The following is a 13,879-nucleotide window of genomic DNA, read 5'->3' as shown; positions in this document are numbered from 1 at the left end:
AAAACATTATCTATGTGTATGTTTATCATTTGGTTGTCTCTAATAAGCTATGATTTAACAATTTATTTCTCTAAGATAAATTATGATTTGCACTTTGTTTTATTTAAATAAATGGTGCCTTATGTTCCTGTAGTTTGACTAGTTAATATGGTCTAGAATGAATATTATAATTTCATTTTAAGAATTTTGTTTTCTTTTTGATTTTGTTATACACATGCAGTTTGTGTTATATGCACAATTAAGGTTGTGTTATATGATACTTTTTGTTGTTTGGTTTTTTGGAAAGTTTGGAATCCGATCCAGATTAATATTAATGGTTTGGTTTCCATCCGAAATTAATTCGGTTCGGTATTTGGAAATGAAATTTCACATTTTTGGAAATTTGGATATCCAAAATAATTCCGGTTCGGTAACCAAATTTCCGTATACTCACAAAAAATGTTTTTCTTTAAAGTTTGGCATCACCTTTTTGTTTTAATTAGCCATAATTCAACCTATAAACAAATTCTATCCAATTAACCAATCCAATCATACAACTATGGAACCAAAATAAACTAGGGAGGGGGCAACAAATGTAAAAGTAAACACCTTCAAATATATAGCATAGATCAGACCATACAGCGATTTTGGATGCTGAAGTTTATAGGTTCTGCAGCAAAATATGTTCAGCCTACTGGAAGTTCGGCTCCCTTTAATTTATAACCACTATGTTCAACCACTTTTCAAAAACAACCAGTTCTTTTTCGAGCTTTCAAAACTAACCAGTCTAATTCATTCGAAAACAGGCGACCCAAACCATTTCAAATTCCCTGTACGGGACGCCCTTCCAAAGGGCAACCCATGCATGCATGCATGGCCATATGGGTCACCCTATACACGGGCTACCCCGGCCTATTTTTTTTTTATAAAAAAAAATCATTAATCGGATAATTCTTATGCATTATTTGTGATATTATATTTTATATTATTATATTATGTAATGATATAATATAATATTATAGATTGTAATATTTAAATATTTAAGCTCATATTGAAGTATAATTTAAAAGGTAATTAATTATATATATATTTCAATGACCAAACAGCGATAATCATCCCCAACTACCGTTAAAGTTACGAGTCGGATACACCGCTAAAGATTTCATTAAAATGAGAATTCTAAGTCCTTAGTGTTCTCAATCCTTGGTGATGTCCACAATATAGTCGGAACCATATTCTTCATCATCATCTTCATCGTCCTCAGCGTCAACATCTCCCCAAATTGCCCAATAATCAGCTTCATCACGTGCATCAAGTTTAGCCTGCAATGCATCGCATTCTTGCTTAATTCCAGCCATGTATCGATTGTAGTGAGCATCAGAAAATGGGATACCCAACCGACGAAGTCTGTCATTAAAAAGTTTATCAACTTCAGGATAACATCTCCCCTCGTCCTCAACCTCCTGCTCTGTCGGCACCCAATCTTTGCCATTTCGGGCTCTCCTAGTAGAAAACTTGCGTTGCAAATAGTACGCATGATCCCACTTGATCTTCAACGTCTGTGGTGGTTTGCTTTTAGGAGCTACTGCAGGTCGTTGGTTGTTTTGGTTGCTGCGCATCCCTCCCAACAATAGCTCCGGTTGTTGTCTTCTCTGTTGTTGTTGTTCCAGGCGTTTTTCGTAGCCGGGGGACATTGGCCTTTTACCCTTTTCCATCTTGGTGCAGTTGAAGTGATGAATGAAATATTGTTTTTGATGTATTTTCGTAGTTCAAATGTAGAAACTGAGTTCAATGTATGTGTAGAAGGCAGACTGGATGACCTATTTATAAGACAGCTCGCCAAGGAATTATTGTTAGGCAAAAATTCAAATCCGACTGTATTCTGAAGTATCTTTTCATTAAATGCATGCTTTGATTTCTTTAAATGCATGCTTTCTATTTGCATGCGTATTTTGATGTTCCGACATGGTTCATATGTGTACAGTAATAAGCCTGACATATTTCACATGATAGCCTAACTCCAACCTCTACCATGTTCGAATTTGTAATGTCGTAATGCATTTTATTTATTAGCTACTACAAAATTTGAAGTGCTGTGTTGTACTGTAGCTTTAAAAGTTTGAAATGACAACTCTCTGTTGCAGTGTTGTTTTCTTTGCAGTCTTCTTTTGCAGTGTTGTCTTTATTTTGTTTAAAGTGGTGAGAAGACAACTCATATTTATAGTTTTGAAATGACAAGGCAAATTCTATACAGGCCTTTATTGCTAAAATGACTAGATCATGCACTGAAGCACGATAGATAAATGTAGAACAATTAAATTCGTGACATTAACTTGAAAATATGTCATTACAAGTGCTTGAAACCAAATTGCGACAAATTTAACAACACAACATTTAAATCACGAGAAAAGCCACAAACAATGCGATAATTAAACAAACTAATCCTACTACGGAAGTCAATGCCTTATGCATCTTCCTGCTTCTCTCCAGGATAATTGCATTCTGGAGTTCTTGCACCCTTGTCTCATAAGCGTGAAGAGTGTCCTGCAGATGTAGACGCTCATTATTCAATCGAGTAATTATAGCATCGTCCTCCAAAGGCTCATCATCAAGCCATTTGAAATAATGACAGCTATTTGCCTACAGTGAAAAATTGGACTGTTTTAAGCACAAAGAATGTAAACATATGATGTATATTCCAAAACTTTACTTACATTTCGAGAACCGCAGCAGTAAAATCTCTGAGCCATCATCTCGTCATTCCAACAAGTTCGTATTTCAGCCCTCAAACCACAATTACAGAGGTGGTTGCTTGATGCAACGAGAGAGCTTGAAGACAATGATATCATCGAAATTGTAACAAAACAAAATAAACAAAAATTTTCAACCTCCACTGATTAGACTCTACAAACTTTCTCACTTTATAGAATAGGTTCACATGATCAACAGTCAAGATTAGACCCACGTTTTCATACTGCCACTCTATAGATTAGACTACACACTGCCAAACCATAGCATGTATTAAAAGAATTTCCGAGTTAGGGACGCCCTACCATATGGCGACCCATGCTCTGATGCATGGCCATATGGGTCGCCCTATACATGGGCGACCCTGGCTTATTTTTTTTTATAAAAAAATTCAATAATCGGATAATTTTTATACATTATTTGTGATATTATATTTTATATTATTATATTATGTAATGATATAATATAATATTATAGATTGTAATATTTAAATATTTAAGCTCATATTGAAGTATAATTTAAAAGTTAATTATATATATATATATATATATATATATATATATATATATATATATATATATGGGATGGTTCAATGAGGAACTAAGTTATCTGAGTAACCTGGTAACTACACATATCAGCCGCACGATTATATGTGGATTAGATTACTGTGCAGTTGGTAACTAGTGTCATGAGACACGTGACCCACGTCTACAATCAAAACTAATGCCCACTTTTATATTTAAAAAATTATATTCTTTACTTTCATTTATATTTTACTCTTTTTATTTTAAAAATACATATGTGTTCTGTAACTTTTTATTATATTTTAATTTTTACAATATAAATTTTATTGTATTTTATATAAAATAAAATACAGGACATTGTATATGTGTTCTGTACTGAAAATACAGAACTAAAAGAATTAAAATGTTAAATACTACAAAATAAAATTATAAAAACATAAATATTTTTAAAAACAAAATAAAATTATAGAACATTAATATATATAATAGAATGCAAACATAAACACATAAAATACAGAATATATGAAAACATACAGTACAACAAAATACAGGACATTATATATATATTTTTTATTCCTACTTTTTATATTTTTAAAAACCCTCATGTTCTGTATTTTATATAATTTTAATTGCTTTATTTCAAAATTATATTTACAATATAGAAATAAATATGTCTTTGTTAAAATACTTACAACTCATTTTATATAAGAAAACATAAAAGATAAAAGAATATTATAAATCAAAGAACAAAAATTTCATTAAAATATAGAGTATAAAACATACAGGACATTGTATTTGTTGTACTTTTTTTTAATTCTTCATTTTTTTTTCTTTTTATCACGTGTCTACAGAACTTGTGGTAGGTGTTTACAGAACTTGTTAGGTTTGAAGACAAGCGCTTCCTACTTTTACGCCTTGTCTTTTTTAACTGTCAGAAAAGTTACTAGGTTACTATTTTGTTGGATCCTCAAGGAGAAGCCCCCTCTATATATATATATATATATATATATATATATATATATATATATATATATATATATATATATATATATTTAATTCAAGTTTTAGTAAGTATCTAATTAATAATGTTGTAATTACATACCTAGTAATAAAATTTTGAATTTTTGTAACCTATATGTTTCTATAAAATACCATTAGGTTTTTAGCCATTGTCACACATACACACATATTCCACATCGACTCGTACAAACAAAGCTCTGAATGGAGAACCATAAACGATCGAGAAAGGAAGACGAGGGGATGGAGGAATGGGCTTGTGAACAAACAAAAGGCGAGCTTTCAATTGCTGCGGCAAGGGCATTTAGGAAGATAAAGTTTGTTGCGGAGATGCGGTTGTTGTAGTATCGAGAAGAAAGAAAGGGCAGACATTGGGTGCCGACCAAGGATGAGACCGACACTGAGGTTATGTATGGAGTAGGCAGGGCGTTGCGAGAATATCACTTCAAAAAAGATAGAGATACAAATAATTCTTTCTTGAGAGGACGGATCACGGAGGAGCAAAAGGTAGCATTGTTGGAAGAGAGCTGGGCAGAATACGTTAGACGTGAGTCATTTTGAAGTAGTTGTAATGTTGTGTTTATGCTCTTACTAAGTGCAATTTCATTGAAATAAATATAATGCAAGTACAAACAACTAGATTTATCGAAATAAAAGCAAGAACAAGATATATTATTCGGAATCATCAGAATCAGTTGCCTCTTCATCGGACATCGGCTCATCGGACAAGTAATTTGGATTTTGAAGAAGTTGACATTCTTCTTCAAAAGTCATTTCCCTGCCGCTAGCAGTTGCCGAATATTTTACCAACTTAAGCATGTAGAAACGACAATGACGTAACAACATTTTGTTGTTCTCTTCCCTTATTAGTCCCACAGCTTCAATGACCAAACGGCGATAATCACCCCAACTACCGTTAAAGTTACGAGCCGGATACACGCCTAAAGAATCGCGGACGGGGAGCTTTGCACCGAGACCAATCAGATCATTTCTCAACCGATCCGATTCTTCAAGATGGAATGCCCACTCGCGCCGCACTCCAGCGAAATACTCTTTGGGATCGGTGTATCTCAAACTATAGTAGTCGTCATCCATTTGTCGTAGCAACCAAATTCTAGAGGATGAGAACATTTCGTGATGAGAAGATTTAAGTTTGAAGTTGTAAGTGTAGACACCTTCAATAAACATGAGTACATATAGACTAATAATCCACTGTATGCATGTGAACTAGTTGAGTTGGAAGGCTAGGGTTGCACAGCTTTCATGGACTGTAGCCATGTGAAGCTACTTGAGTATAGTGGTGAAGGTGTCTGAATCGGTCCATGTGAAACAGCATAGATTCCTTTATTGTAACCATGATAAAAGTAGCAGACATGGTCTTTTTGGCAGAGATTCAGAGACTGTACCCATGTGAACCCTATAATGCACCCATGTGAATTATTTTTTGCAGAAATTCGGAGACTGTAGCCATGTGCAGCCATGTAATGCTTCGGGCATGTGAAACTGCATAGATTCCTTCGGGGTCAGATTACAAGACTGTAGCCATGTGAAGCCTATAATGCACTCATGGCAGAGATTCCATTATTTTCTTCCGCAATAATGGTAATCTGGTGAGTAAACATTTGTATGAAGGGAGCCTACTTGGGAAATTGGGCTTATAAATAGTGGAAAACTTGTTCACACTTTTTAAACAAATCTTAATTATATGGATCCAATAGGTGAGGTTGTTCAAGGGGATACGTGCTACTATGAAAGGCTTGCCGTTCATAGTACTTATCGAGGGACTGGGCCTAATGCTGGAAGAATGATGTCCCGGTGTCCACTATGGCCAGAGGGGTGCGGATACATGTTTTGGATCGATGACCCACTTGAGGCGCGTGCTACTGCAGTGCTTACTGAGATGACTAAGGAGATGAGCGACCTAATATGGGATCATCACTTTGCAAAGGAGAGGATTAGGGAGAGACATGATGAAGACCTTAGATCTGTGAAGGGAAAAAAGAAAGGGGAGGGTTGTTCAAAAAATAAAAACGAACGTTGATTTAAGTTGATGTCCTAGTAACATGCATGTGTTGTTGTGTTTCTTATTATGTACGTACAATAATACATTGTCCTTCCCCACTTTACGAACCCAGTCTTATGTATTAAGTTGTTTATTTTTTAATATTTTAAACTGATGGACTTATCATTTTCACCTATAAATAAGTCCCTCCCTCATCATCTCGCCTTCATCACTATCTCAAACACATTATAACATTTATGGATTCCGTTGCTGTCGATAAGTGCTACTGTGACAAAGTCAGTAATTGTGGAAGACAGTAAAAACTTAATAAGAAGGTTGTTTACCAATGACTGTGTGGCGCCCTGTGTCCCCTGAAAAGCATCCGCTCTAGGCCAGAATGTTGGGTTAACCATGTATCTACGTGTAACCTCGAGGTACCAAGGCATGTATGCGGGAGAGCAACCATCGCCCGGCATGAATGGAGGAGATGTCATAGCTCGGTCAAGGGACGTATCCCACAAACGAATGTATGTCTCCCTGGCGCCCTGCCAGTCAATGGACTCGTTGACGACGTCGTGCAACTCCTGATGATTCCTACGTGAGGAGGATGTGGGTATGTCCTGAATGAACCCAAACTACCTCGTGACCCTGTCAGTATAACACCACTCGACATATGCCATGTACATCAAAGGAGTGGGAGCTGTCCACTGCAAGTACAATGTCTGATCGGGCTGAAACTCATCATCTAAAGCTGCATACGGCCTCCACAAAAACTGTTCCACACCTATGTTATCCAACTCGTACCGGGTGATACGACTCTGAGAGTGCGGCACCTGAGTATGGGTAACTGAAGCCACCCACCTACAACAAAATGTTTAGATTAAGGAAGAGAAGTAGTGCATGTGCAATAATTGATTGCGTTTATGAGAAGAGTAGCATATTACATACCTAAGCGCAAGTGGGTAAGTGAACTGGGGTTGAGACCTGTGTCGTGGAGCTATCGTAGGGAATCGCTTGTATATCCACACCTGGTATCAAAGTACATATATGTGCACATCAAGTTGTATGGGAAAACAATTTGTTAAAACTAAATGACAGTAATGGGATTAAAGAGGGTACTTTCATGCGTACCTGAAGTAATGTGGCATACCCATTGAAGTCGATTTTGACTCCCCTGCTCGCATCACACATCTTCCTGTATAGGTAGGAAATAACAGCACTACCCCAACTATAACCACCCAGGCTCTCCAGGTCATCTAGTAACCGAAGAAGGCTTAGCTGCACATAGTTCCCGCTGCCACTGGGAAACAACGATCCAATCACACAAAGTAGGTGTGCCCTGATGTGAAAGATAAATTGCGCACCAAAATCCTCAGCCAACTCGTCCAACCGGTGACATCTGCCAAAGTGTGTAATCAACCACTGGATCTTCAAGTTGTCCTTCCTCAAATCATCGTTCCCAGGAGACAGTCCAAGTAAATCCCGTACCAAAGCCACCCTCTGGGCTAGAGTGGAGGTGTACCCGTGCAGGATAAGTGGTCGGCCAGTGGTCCGTAAGCCGAGAATGTGATGAACATCCTCCAGTGTGATGGTGGCCTCTCCAAACGATAGGTGGAAAGTGTGCGTCTCTGGACGCCACCTCTCGATGAAGGCTGTGATCAACCCCTGTCATGCCTGACCTTCCCCAACCTGAAAATTCATCCAAAACCCGCGGCCGTGATGACAGTCACTATCGAGTCATGCGGCCAGTTATTTTTAACTGTGTTCCAATATTCACGGAAGTTGGCCCTCACTCTCAAATCCTCCGGTGCCTGGCACAATTAAAATGCAAAATGTGTGAGCAGTTTATCATAAAGCAGACGTTTTATTCTAATAAATAGCAGTAAGTCAGGTCATTACCTCTCTCCTGTTCCACACCGCCTCGGACCTGTGATCGTTCTGCAATGTCAACAAGTTGCCATTGACAGGGCCGGGACCGTAAACTGCGGTATCCATCTGCGCCAACAAATAAATTTCAATTTTATATTTACCTATTAATTCAAAAATTATATTATATATTAAATCGAATATTATATTTATATATTTATTCGAATATGTTAAAAGTGATTTAGTTCGATATATTTATATTTTTGGATATTTTAATTCAAATAGAATATTTATATATGTTAATATTCTTTTATGAATATTATATTTATATTTTAATAATTATATATTAAAATATTATATGTTAATATATTATATCCAATATTAATATTTATATATATTATACACGAATATTTTTAATATAGATATTTTAATTCGAATTTTATAATATTCGTAAAAAAATATTATATTTATATTTTAGTGCGAATTTTATATATTAATTCCAATTTTATAGTTTTATATTAATTCGAATATTTTATATATATATATATATATATATATATATATATATATATATATTCAAATATGTTAGAAGTGATTTTTTTCGATATATTTATATTTTTGGATAATTTAATTCAAATAATTTATTTATATATGTTAATATTTTTTATGAATATTGTATTCATATTTTAATTTATTATATTCGAATATTACATGTTTATATTATTATATGTTAATATTTTAATATATTATATTCGAATATTAATATTTATATATATTTTAATTCGATTATTATATTTAATATTTTTATTCCAAATATATTATATTCGTATATTATAGCATATAAATTTTTAAAATAATTCTATTTTAATTCGAATTTAAAAAATCTTAAAATCCTAAAATCATGAACTTAGTCTAAAGATCTAATTTAGAAATTCCTAACAAGTACCCTTAATTTCAAACATAAATCTCTAAATTATTAAACTATTTCAAATTTCTAAATTTCATATCAAATCTCATATAAAATCTCAAGCATGCAAACTCTAGTATATCATACAAGAAATTAATTAAAATCAAGGCATTATACATATATATATACACAACTTTTGAGAGAAGATTAGGATAATACCTTCAAATTAATGCTAATCGGGGTTGATTTGAAGCTTAAAATCAGACTTTTGACGACCCTATCCTCCATTTTCAGCTCTCCGGCGACCCTCTCCGAGCCTCCACTCGCTTTCTCCTCTTTCTCCTCTTTCTTCCGCCGTTTCTTCACTCAGCAGCTTTTTCACTTGTCTGTTGTTTTTATGCGTGGGTAGGGTTTGTTTATATAGCTGAGGACGCCATTTGAAGAGGCGACCCCTACGGGGGATTTTTCAGGTTTGGGTCGCCGTTTGGAGGGGCGTCCCGTACTGGGAAATTTGTCATGCTTGGGTCGCTCGTTTTTAAAATAATTAGACTGGTTAGTTTTGAAAACTCGAAAAAAAACTGGTTGTTTTTGAAAAGTGATTGAACGTACTGGTTAGTTTTGAAAGGGAGCCCCGAAAGTTCTGCAACAAAATATTCAACCAAATGAAGTTTAATAAAAACAAGAGTTATGCATCTACGTAACTGTCAGAAATGTTTAGTCTTTAAAGTCAAATCTCATAAGATTAGTTCCAAAAATTAAGTTTCCGATAAATCTCACAACTAATAAAGGGAAAATCTTTTCTAAATCACCATCTTCATCTTAGCCATTGTTTTGAGAGGGATCAAGATTTATAGGTGCCTTTTCAATATTAGTCCCTGCAATACAGAATATGAGAATAATAGGAAAATACTCCTTCCGTCTCTAAATACTTTTCCTGTTTGTACTTTTCACGTTTGCCAACACTCACTTTTGATCGTTAATATCTTTCATTTCGTAGTAGTATTAAATATAAAAACTCCATCGTATTAAAGTACTTGTGAATACGAATCTAACAAGATCACTCATGACTATATTTAGTTTTATAGATTAGATGTAAATTAGTAATTTGTCTCATGTTATGAACAGTACCGACATCACAAACAAGAAAAGAAAAAAGAAACGGAGGGAGTACTTGACAATACAAGTCCCAGACTACATCGAAGTGTACAAAAGTTCACCTTGTCTTCTTGTTCGCTACCAGATTTTTTGATATAATTGTACTGAAATTTCTTTTGTTTTCAAATATATAGTATATAAATATAGATTGTCATAGAGTACTGTGGTGGTGGTGGTAGTGTTGCTGATTTAATGAATATTGCATACCAGCCCTTGAAGGAATACCAGATAAAATTAAGTACTAATATTTTTACACTGATAAAATGATCCAACCAATTTGCACTAGAAATAAAATGGTACAAGGCCAGCAACTTGATTGCTTTTAAATCACAACTTGATTGCTTTTAAATCACAAGATATAATTAGTCATAAAACTAAACCCTCAACAAGTCTAATGGCTCACAAATCTTTTCAGCTAATCTTAATCTCTGTGGCTGTTCATGAACATCTTCCCAGTGAGTCCACAAACCAGAGCTTCTTTGTTCACTTTCATCTTTTTAATTTCCTCCACAGCTTCCGCGAATATGACACCCATGCCCATATGCAAATGTGGCTCGATATGACAGTGAAATGCCCAGACGCCTGGATTATCAGCTTCGAATCTCAGTGCAGTCCAACCATATGGATAAACCACCACAGTGTTCCTTAAAGGCGGATCCACCGTGTTAAACAGAGTCTCATTTGCATCACTGAACTTCCCTTCTCCATATCCCAGCACCCAGAAATCATGCCCATGCAAATGCCAAGGGTGAATCTCGCTGTGGCCTTCGGTCAGCATGTTGGCGTTTTGAAGAACCACGTCGATCACCTTATTGGATGGCAGCTTGTACACTGCATTGCTGTGGATTGCATTTGTGTCACGCGGTGGAGGGTAGTTGATGTTGTAATTTGGACTATTGTAATGATCCGGAGGACTCTGTTGAGTGAATGCATTGTCTATACCGTACTTGATGGCTCCCAAGTAAGGCGTGCTTGGCAACGTTAAGGAAATGTTGTTGATCGTCCACTTTGTGTAATTATTTATGTAGTTTTGTGTGTTGAGAAGCACAATTCTCCTGTCTTGTTTAAGCGGAGGGGGCTTATAGTTTAAATAAGATTTTGGGCCTGTCAGAGCTTTGATACTATTTGAAAATAGTTTGCTATGGGTGTAATTATCCCAGACAGGATGAACCGGAGGAGCTGAACTTGGGTGCTTTGACACGGGGGTCATGGGGTAGTAATTTAGGATTGCCAAAGCTGGAGGAGTTGGAGGTTTGCCAGGCTTTCTTCCTCTTATCCCTATCGAGATCCAATAATTTCCCGAGGGGGGGCCTTGATTAGTATTCAGCAGAACTGAATAGCTTTCTCCGGAATAAATATCAAGATCATCAACTAAAAATGGCTTCACATAGTTTCCATCTGCCTCCACCACTTCTAGCTTGTGACCCTATTTCCATGTCAAACAATAAAACATAAAAAAAAGAATAATAAAACTTTCCATTTGAAAATTTCACAATTTATTTGCTCTTCCATGTTAATATATAGAAAATTTAGGTTCCCCAGAGGCTTTGAATTACCTGGATCATGAAGTTGAGCGAAGCCAGTGCAGTAGTACTAGCTAGCCTTATCCGATATTTCTTGTTTGGCTTCACTTGGAGAATCTCCGGCTTACATTGCTCTTTCTCCGTGAAATTGCAGACGTTTTTAGACTCATCAAAATGTGCAGCGATTGAGCAATTGTACTGACCTTTTCCATTGATAAGTAAAGACTACAAAGCATTGTAACATGTATTACACAATAGAAACCATGAATTTTTCTTGAATTGCATAAATAACAGTTAAAACTTAAATATTGGCAAAATGTGCAGCTAATAATATTTTTCACATTTAAGATGACAAGTATTAGCAAGCAGAGTGACCTAATTGTAACTAATTAACAATATCAATGTCACTGTTTTATTCTCTCAGACAATCATTTATCACTAGGAAACATATTTACCTGGGGTTCGCCTATGAAAACAAGCGGTACTCCAGAAAGATCAACCTCTTGTCTATGAACATTCTGATGCCACCAGTCACTCAACAAAAGATTAAACTCTCCATCGTATTTAAATGGTTGTCGGTGTGGTTCTGCTTCGTGCACTATAAGAGATCCATACAAACCAGCTGACCTTTGCATTCCGTAGTGCCCATGGTAAAAAAATGTTCCAGCCTACAAACAACCAGCATTACATCTTGCATTAATGTTTCTATAATTCCGGTGAGAAGGAAGGAATAGACAAATGCTCTGTTACCTTTTCAACCGTAAAACTGTAGACAAAGGTTTCCCCTGCGTTTATAGCACACTGAGAGATGGATGCAGTCCCGTCAGCCCATGGCGTCCCTTTCTACATTAACACAAAAAGTGAAAACCTTAATTGAGGGAAATGAGCATATACCATATTCAACTACTCATATTGAAAAATTGCACAATGCAGAATGATAACACTGAAAATAATAACACTACTGCAAGAGTGAAAAATAAATGAACAAACCTGGGTGATACCGTGCCAATGAATGACCACACCTTCAGTGTGCAGATGGTTTGTGAGCGTAATATTAACAGTATCACCCGCAGTAGCCTCGATGGTTGGACCTGGGAACGTTCCATTGATCGCCATAACGACACTCTCAATGCAATCCGGAGACCAGTGCTTGTACTCCACTTCCCATTTCAGCTGTATCACTTTTGCAACTGAGGATTGAACTAGAAAAATCAACCAAAAACACGAAAACATGATGGCTATAGCACTAGTCCTTGAACTTGGGGGCTCAAGTGAGAACCCCATGCTTAATGCAGACTTGTGAAATGATAAGAAGAAAGATATGAATGCAGATGTTGTGTGTAGTGCTGTGGAATTTATAGGCGTAGTGATTGGTGCTGCACAAGAAATGAGTGGCTAGTTCTAATGCATGAGGCACTAAAAAGCTAAATTATTTTCATCAGAGCGGTGGTCCAGAATTCCATCAATATATTTCGTCGGCTTCTGTTAGGCGAACCCGTAAAGATTTACCGGTTATGAAAATGCAGCATATATGCATGTCAAAAGAAGACTACAAAATTACCTAATAAACATATGCTCCCCTCTTTTAAAGAAACAGTTTGTCCGGTCTATGAGGCATGGGCACATGCTATATACACTAAGTGGGTGTTTGAATGTTTGTATGGGAATGCATGATATGAAACAGGAATAGATGAGATTCTCTTTCCACACTAAAATTTTATTAATCCAAACTCAATGTATGGGTATGAGTTTTCGATTCTATTAACCGAGGTCATTAACCATGAACCAATGTGTTTAGCTCAATTTGATTGATGTAATTTTTATATATGCACAGGTCCAACACTATTAAGAAATATTGGTCAATAAAAAAACTAAACTTATAAAATTTAGTACTTATCGTGGATGAATGAGTACACGGTGGACAAAGATATTGGTTTTGTATTTCAAAAGTTCTAACATGACTGATCATGACATTTTAAGTCCTCACACCAAGTACAATCTACAATAACTAATAACTAGTTTTTGAAAATTACATCAAAAAAATTTATAAAATATGTGTTAAACTTTACATTTCTAACATATACATCTATACTATACTATAAAAAGCCAACATAGGTATAATTTGTAGTCGTACAAAATTTTGGTTTGGTACTCTCCT

At 35.6% G+C, this 13,879-nt stretch overlaps 1 protein-coding gene across 1 annotated transcript; it reads right to left on the bottom strand.

Annotated features, from left to right (window-relative positions):
* Nucleotides 1-10,462: 10,462 nt before the first annotated feature.
* On the bottom strand, nucleotides 10,463-13,109 carry LOC108206205 (L-ascorbate oxidase). The gene is made up of 5 exons (XM_017376431.2): nucleotides 12,712-13,109; nucleotides 12,472-12,564; nucleotides 12,177-12,389; nucleotides 11,755-11,946; nucleotides 10,463-11,624 (listed from the first exon to the last, which is right to left on the bottom strand). The coding sequence occupies exons 1-5, from the start codon at nucleotides 13,003-13,005 to the stop codon at nucleotides 10,620-10,622; spliced, it is 1,797 nt and encodes a 598-aa protein (XP_017231920.1). The 5' UTR covers nucleotides 13,006-13,109; the 3' UTR covers nucleotides 10,463-10,619.
* Nucleotides 13,110-13,879: the final 770 nt, after the last annotated feature.

This window comes from Daucus carota, chromosome 1 (assembly GCF_001625215.2).
Source record: "Daucus carota subsp. sativus chromosome 1, DH1 v3.0, whole genome shotgun sequence".
Classification (NCBI taxonomy): Eukaryota; Viridiplantae; Streptophyta; class Magnoliopsida; order Apiales; family Apiaceae; genus Daucus; species Daucus carota.
Note: the sequence above shows the minus strand (reverse complement) of the source record. Positions and strands in the feature narration are given on the sequence as shown.

What these genes read in the sequence shown, in the direction of transcription:
- LOC108206205 (XM_017376431.2), bottom strand. Translation starts at nt 13,005, where the DNA reads ATGGGGTTCTCACTTGAGCCCCCAAGTTCAAGGACTAGTGCTATAGCC. An exon ending in TTTTCATAGGCGAACCCCAG is followed by an intron (nt 11,947 to 12,176) that starts GTAAATATGTTT and finishes AATGCTTTGTAG; the next exon opens with TCTTTACTTATCAATGGAAA. An exon ending in CGCTCAACTTCATGATCCAG is followed by an intron (nt 11,625 to 11,754) that starts GTAATTCAAAGC and finishes ACATGGAAATAG; the next exon opens with GGTCACAAGCTAGAAGTGGT.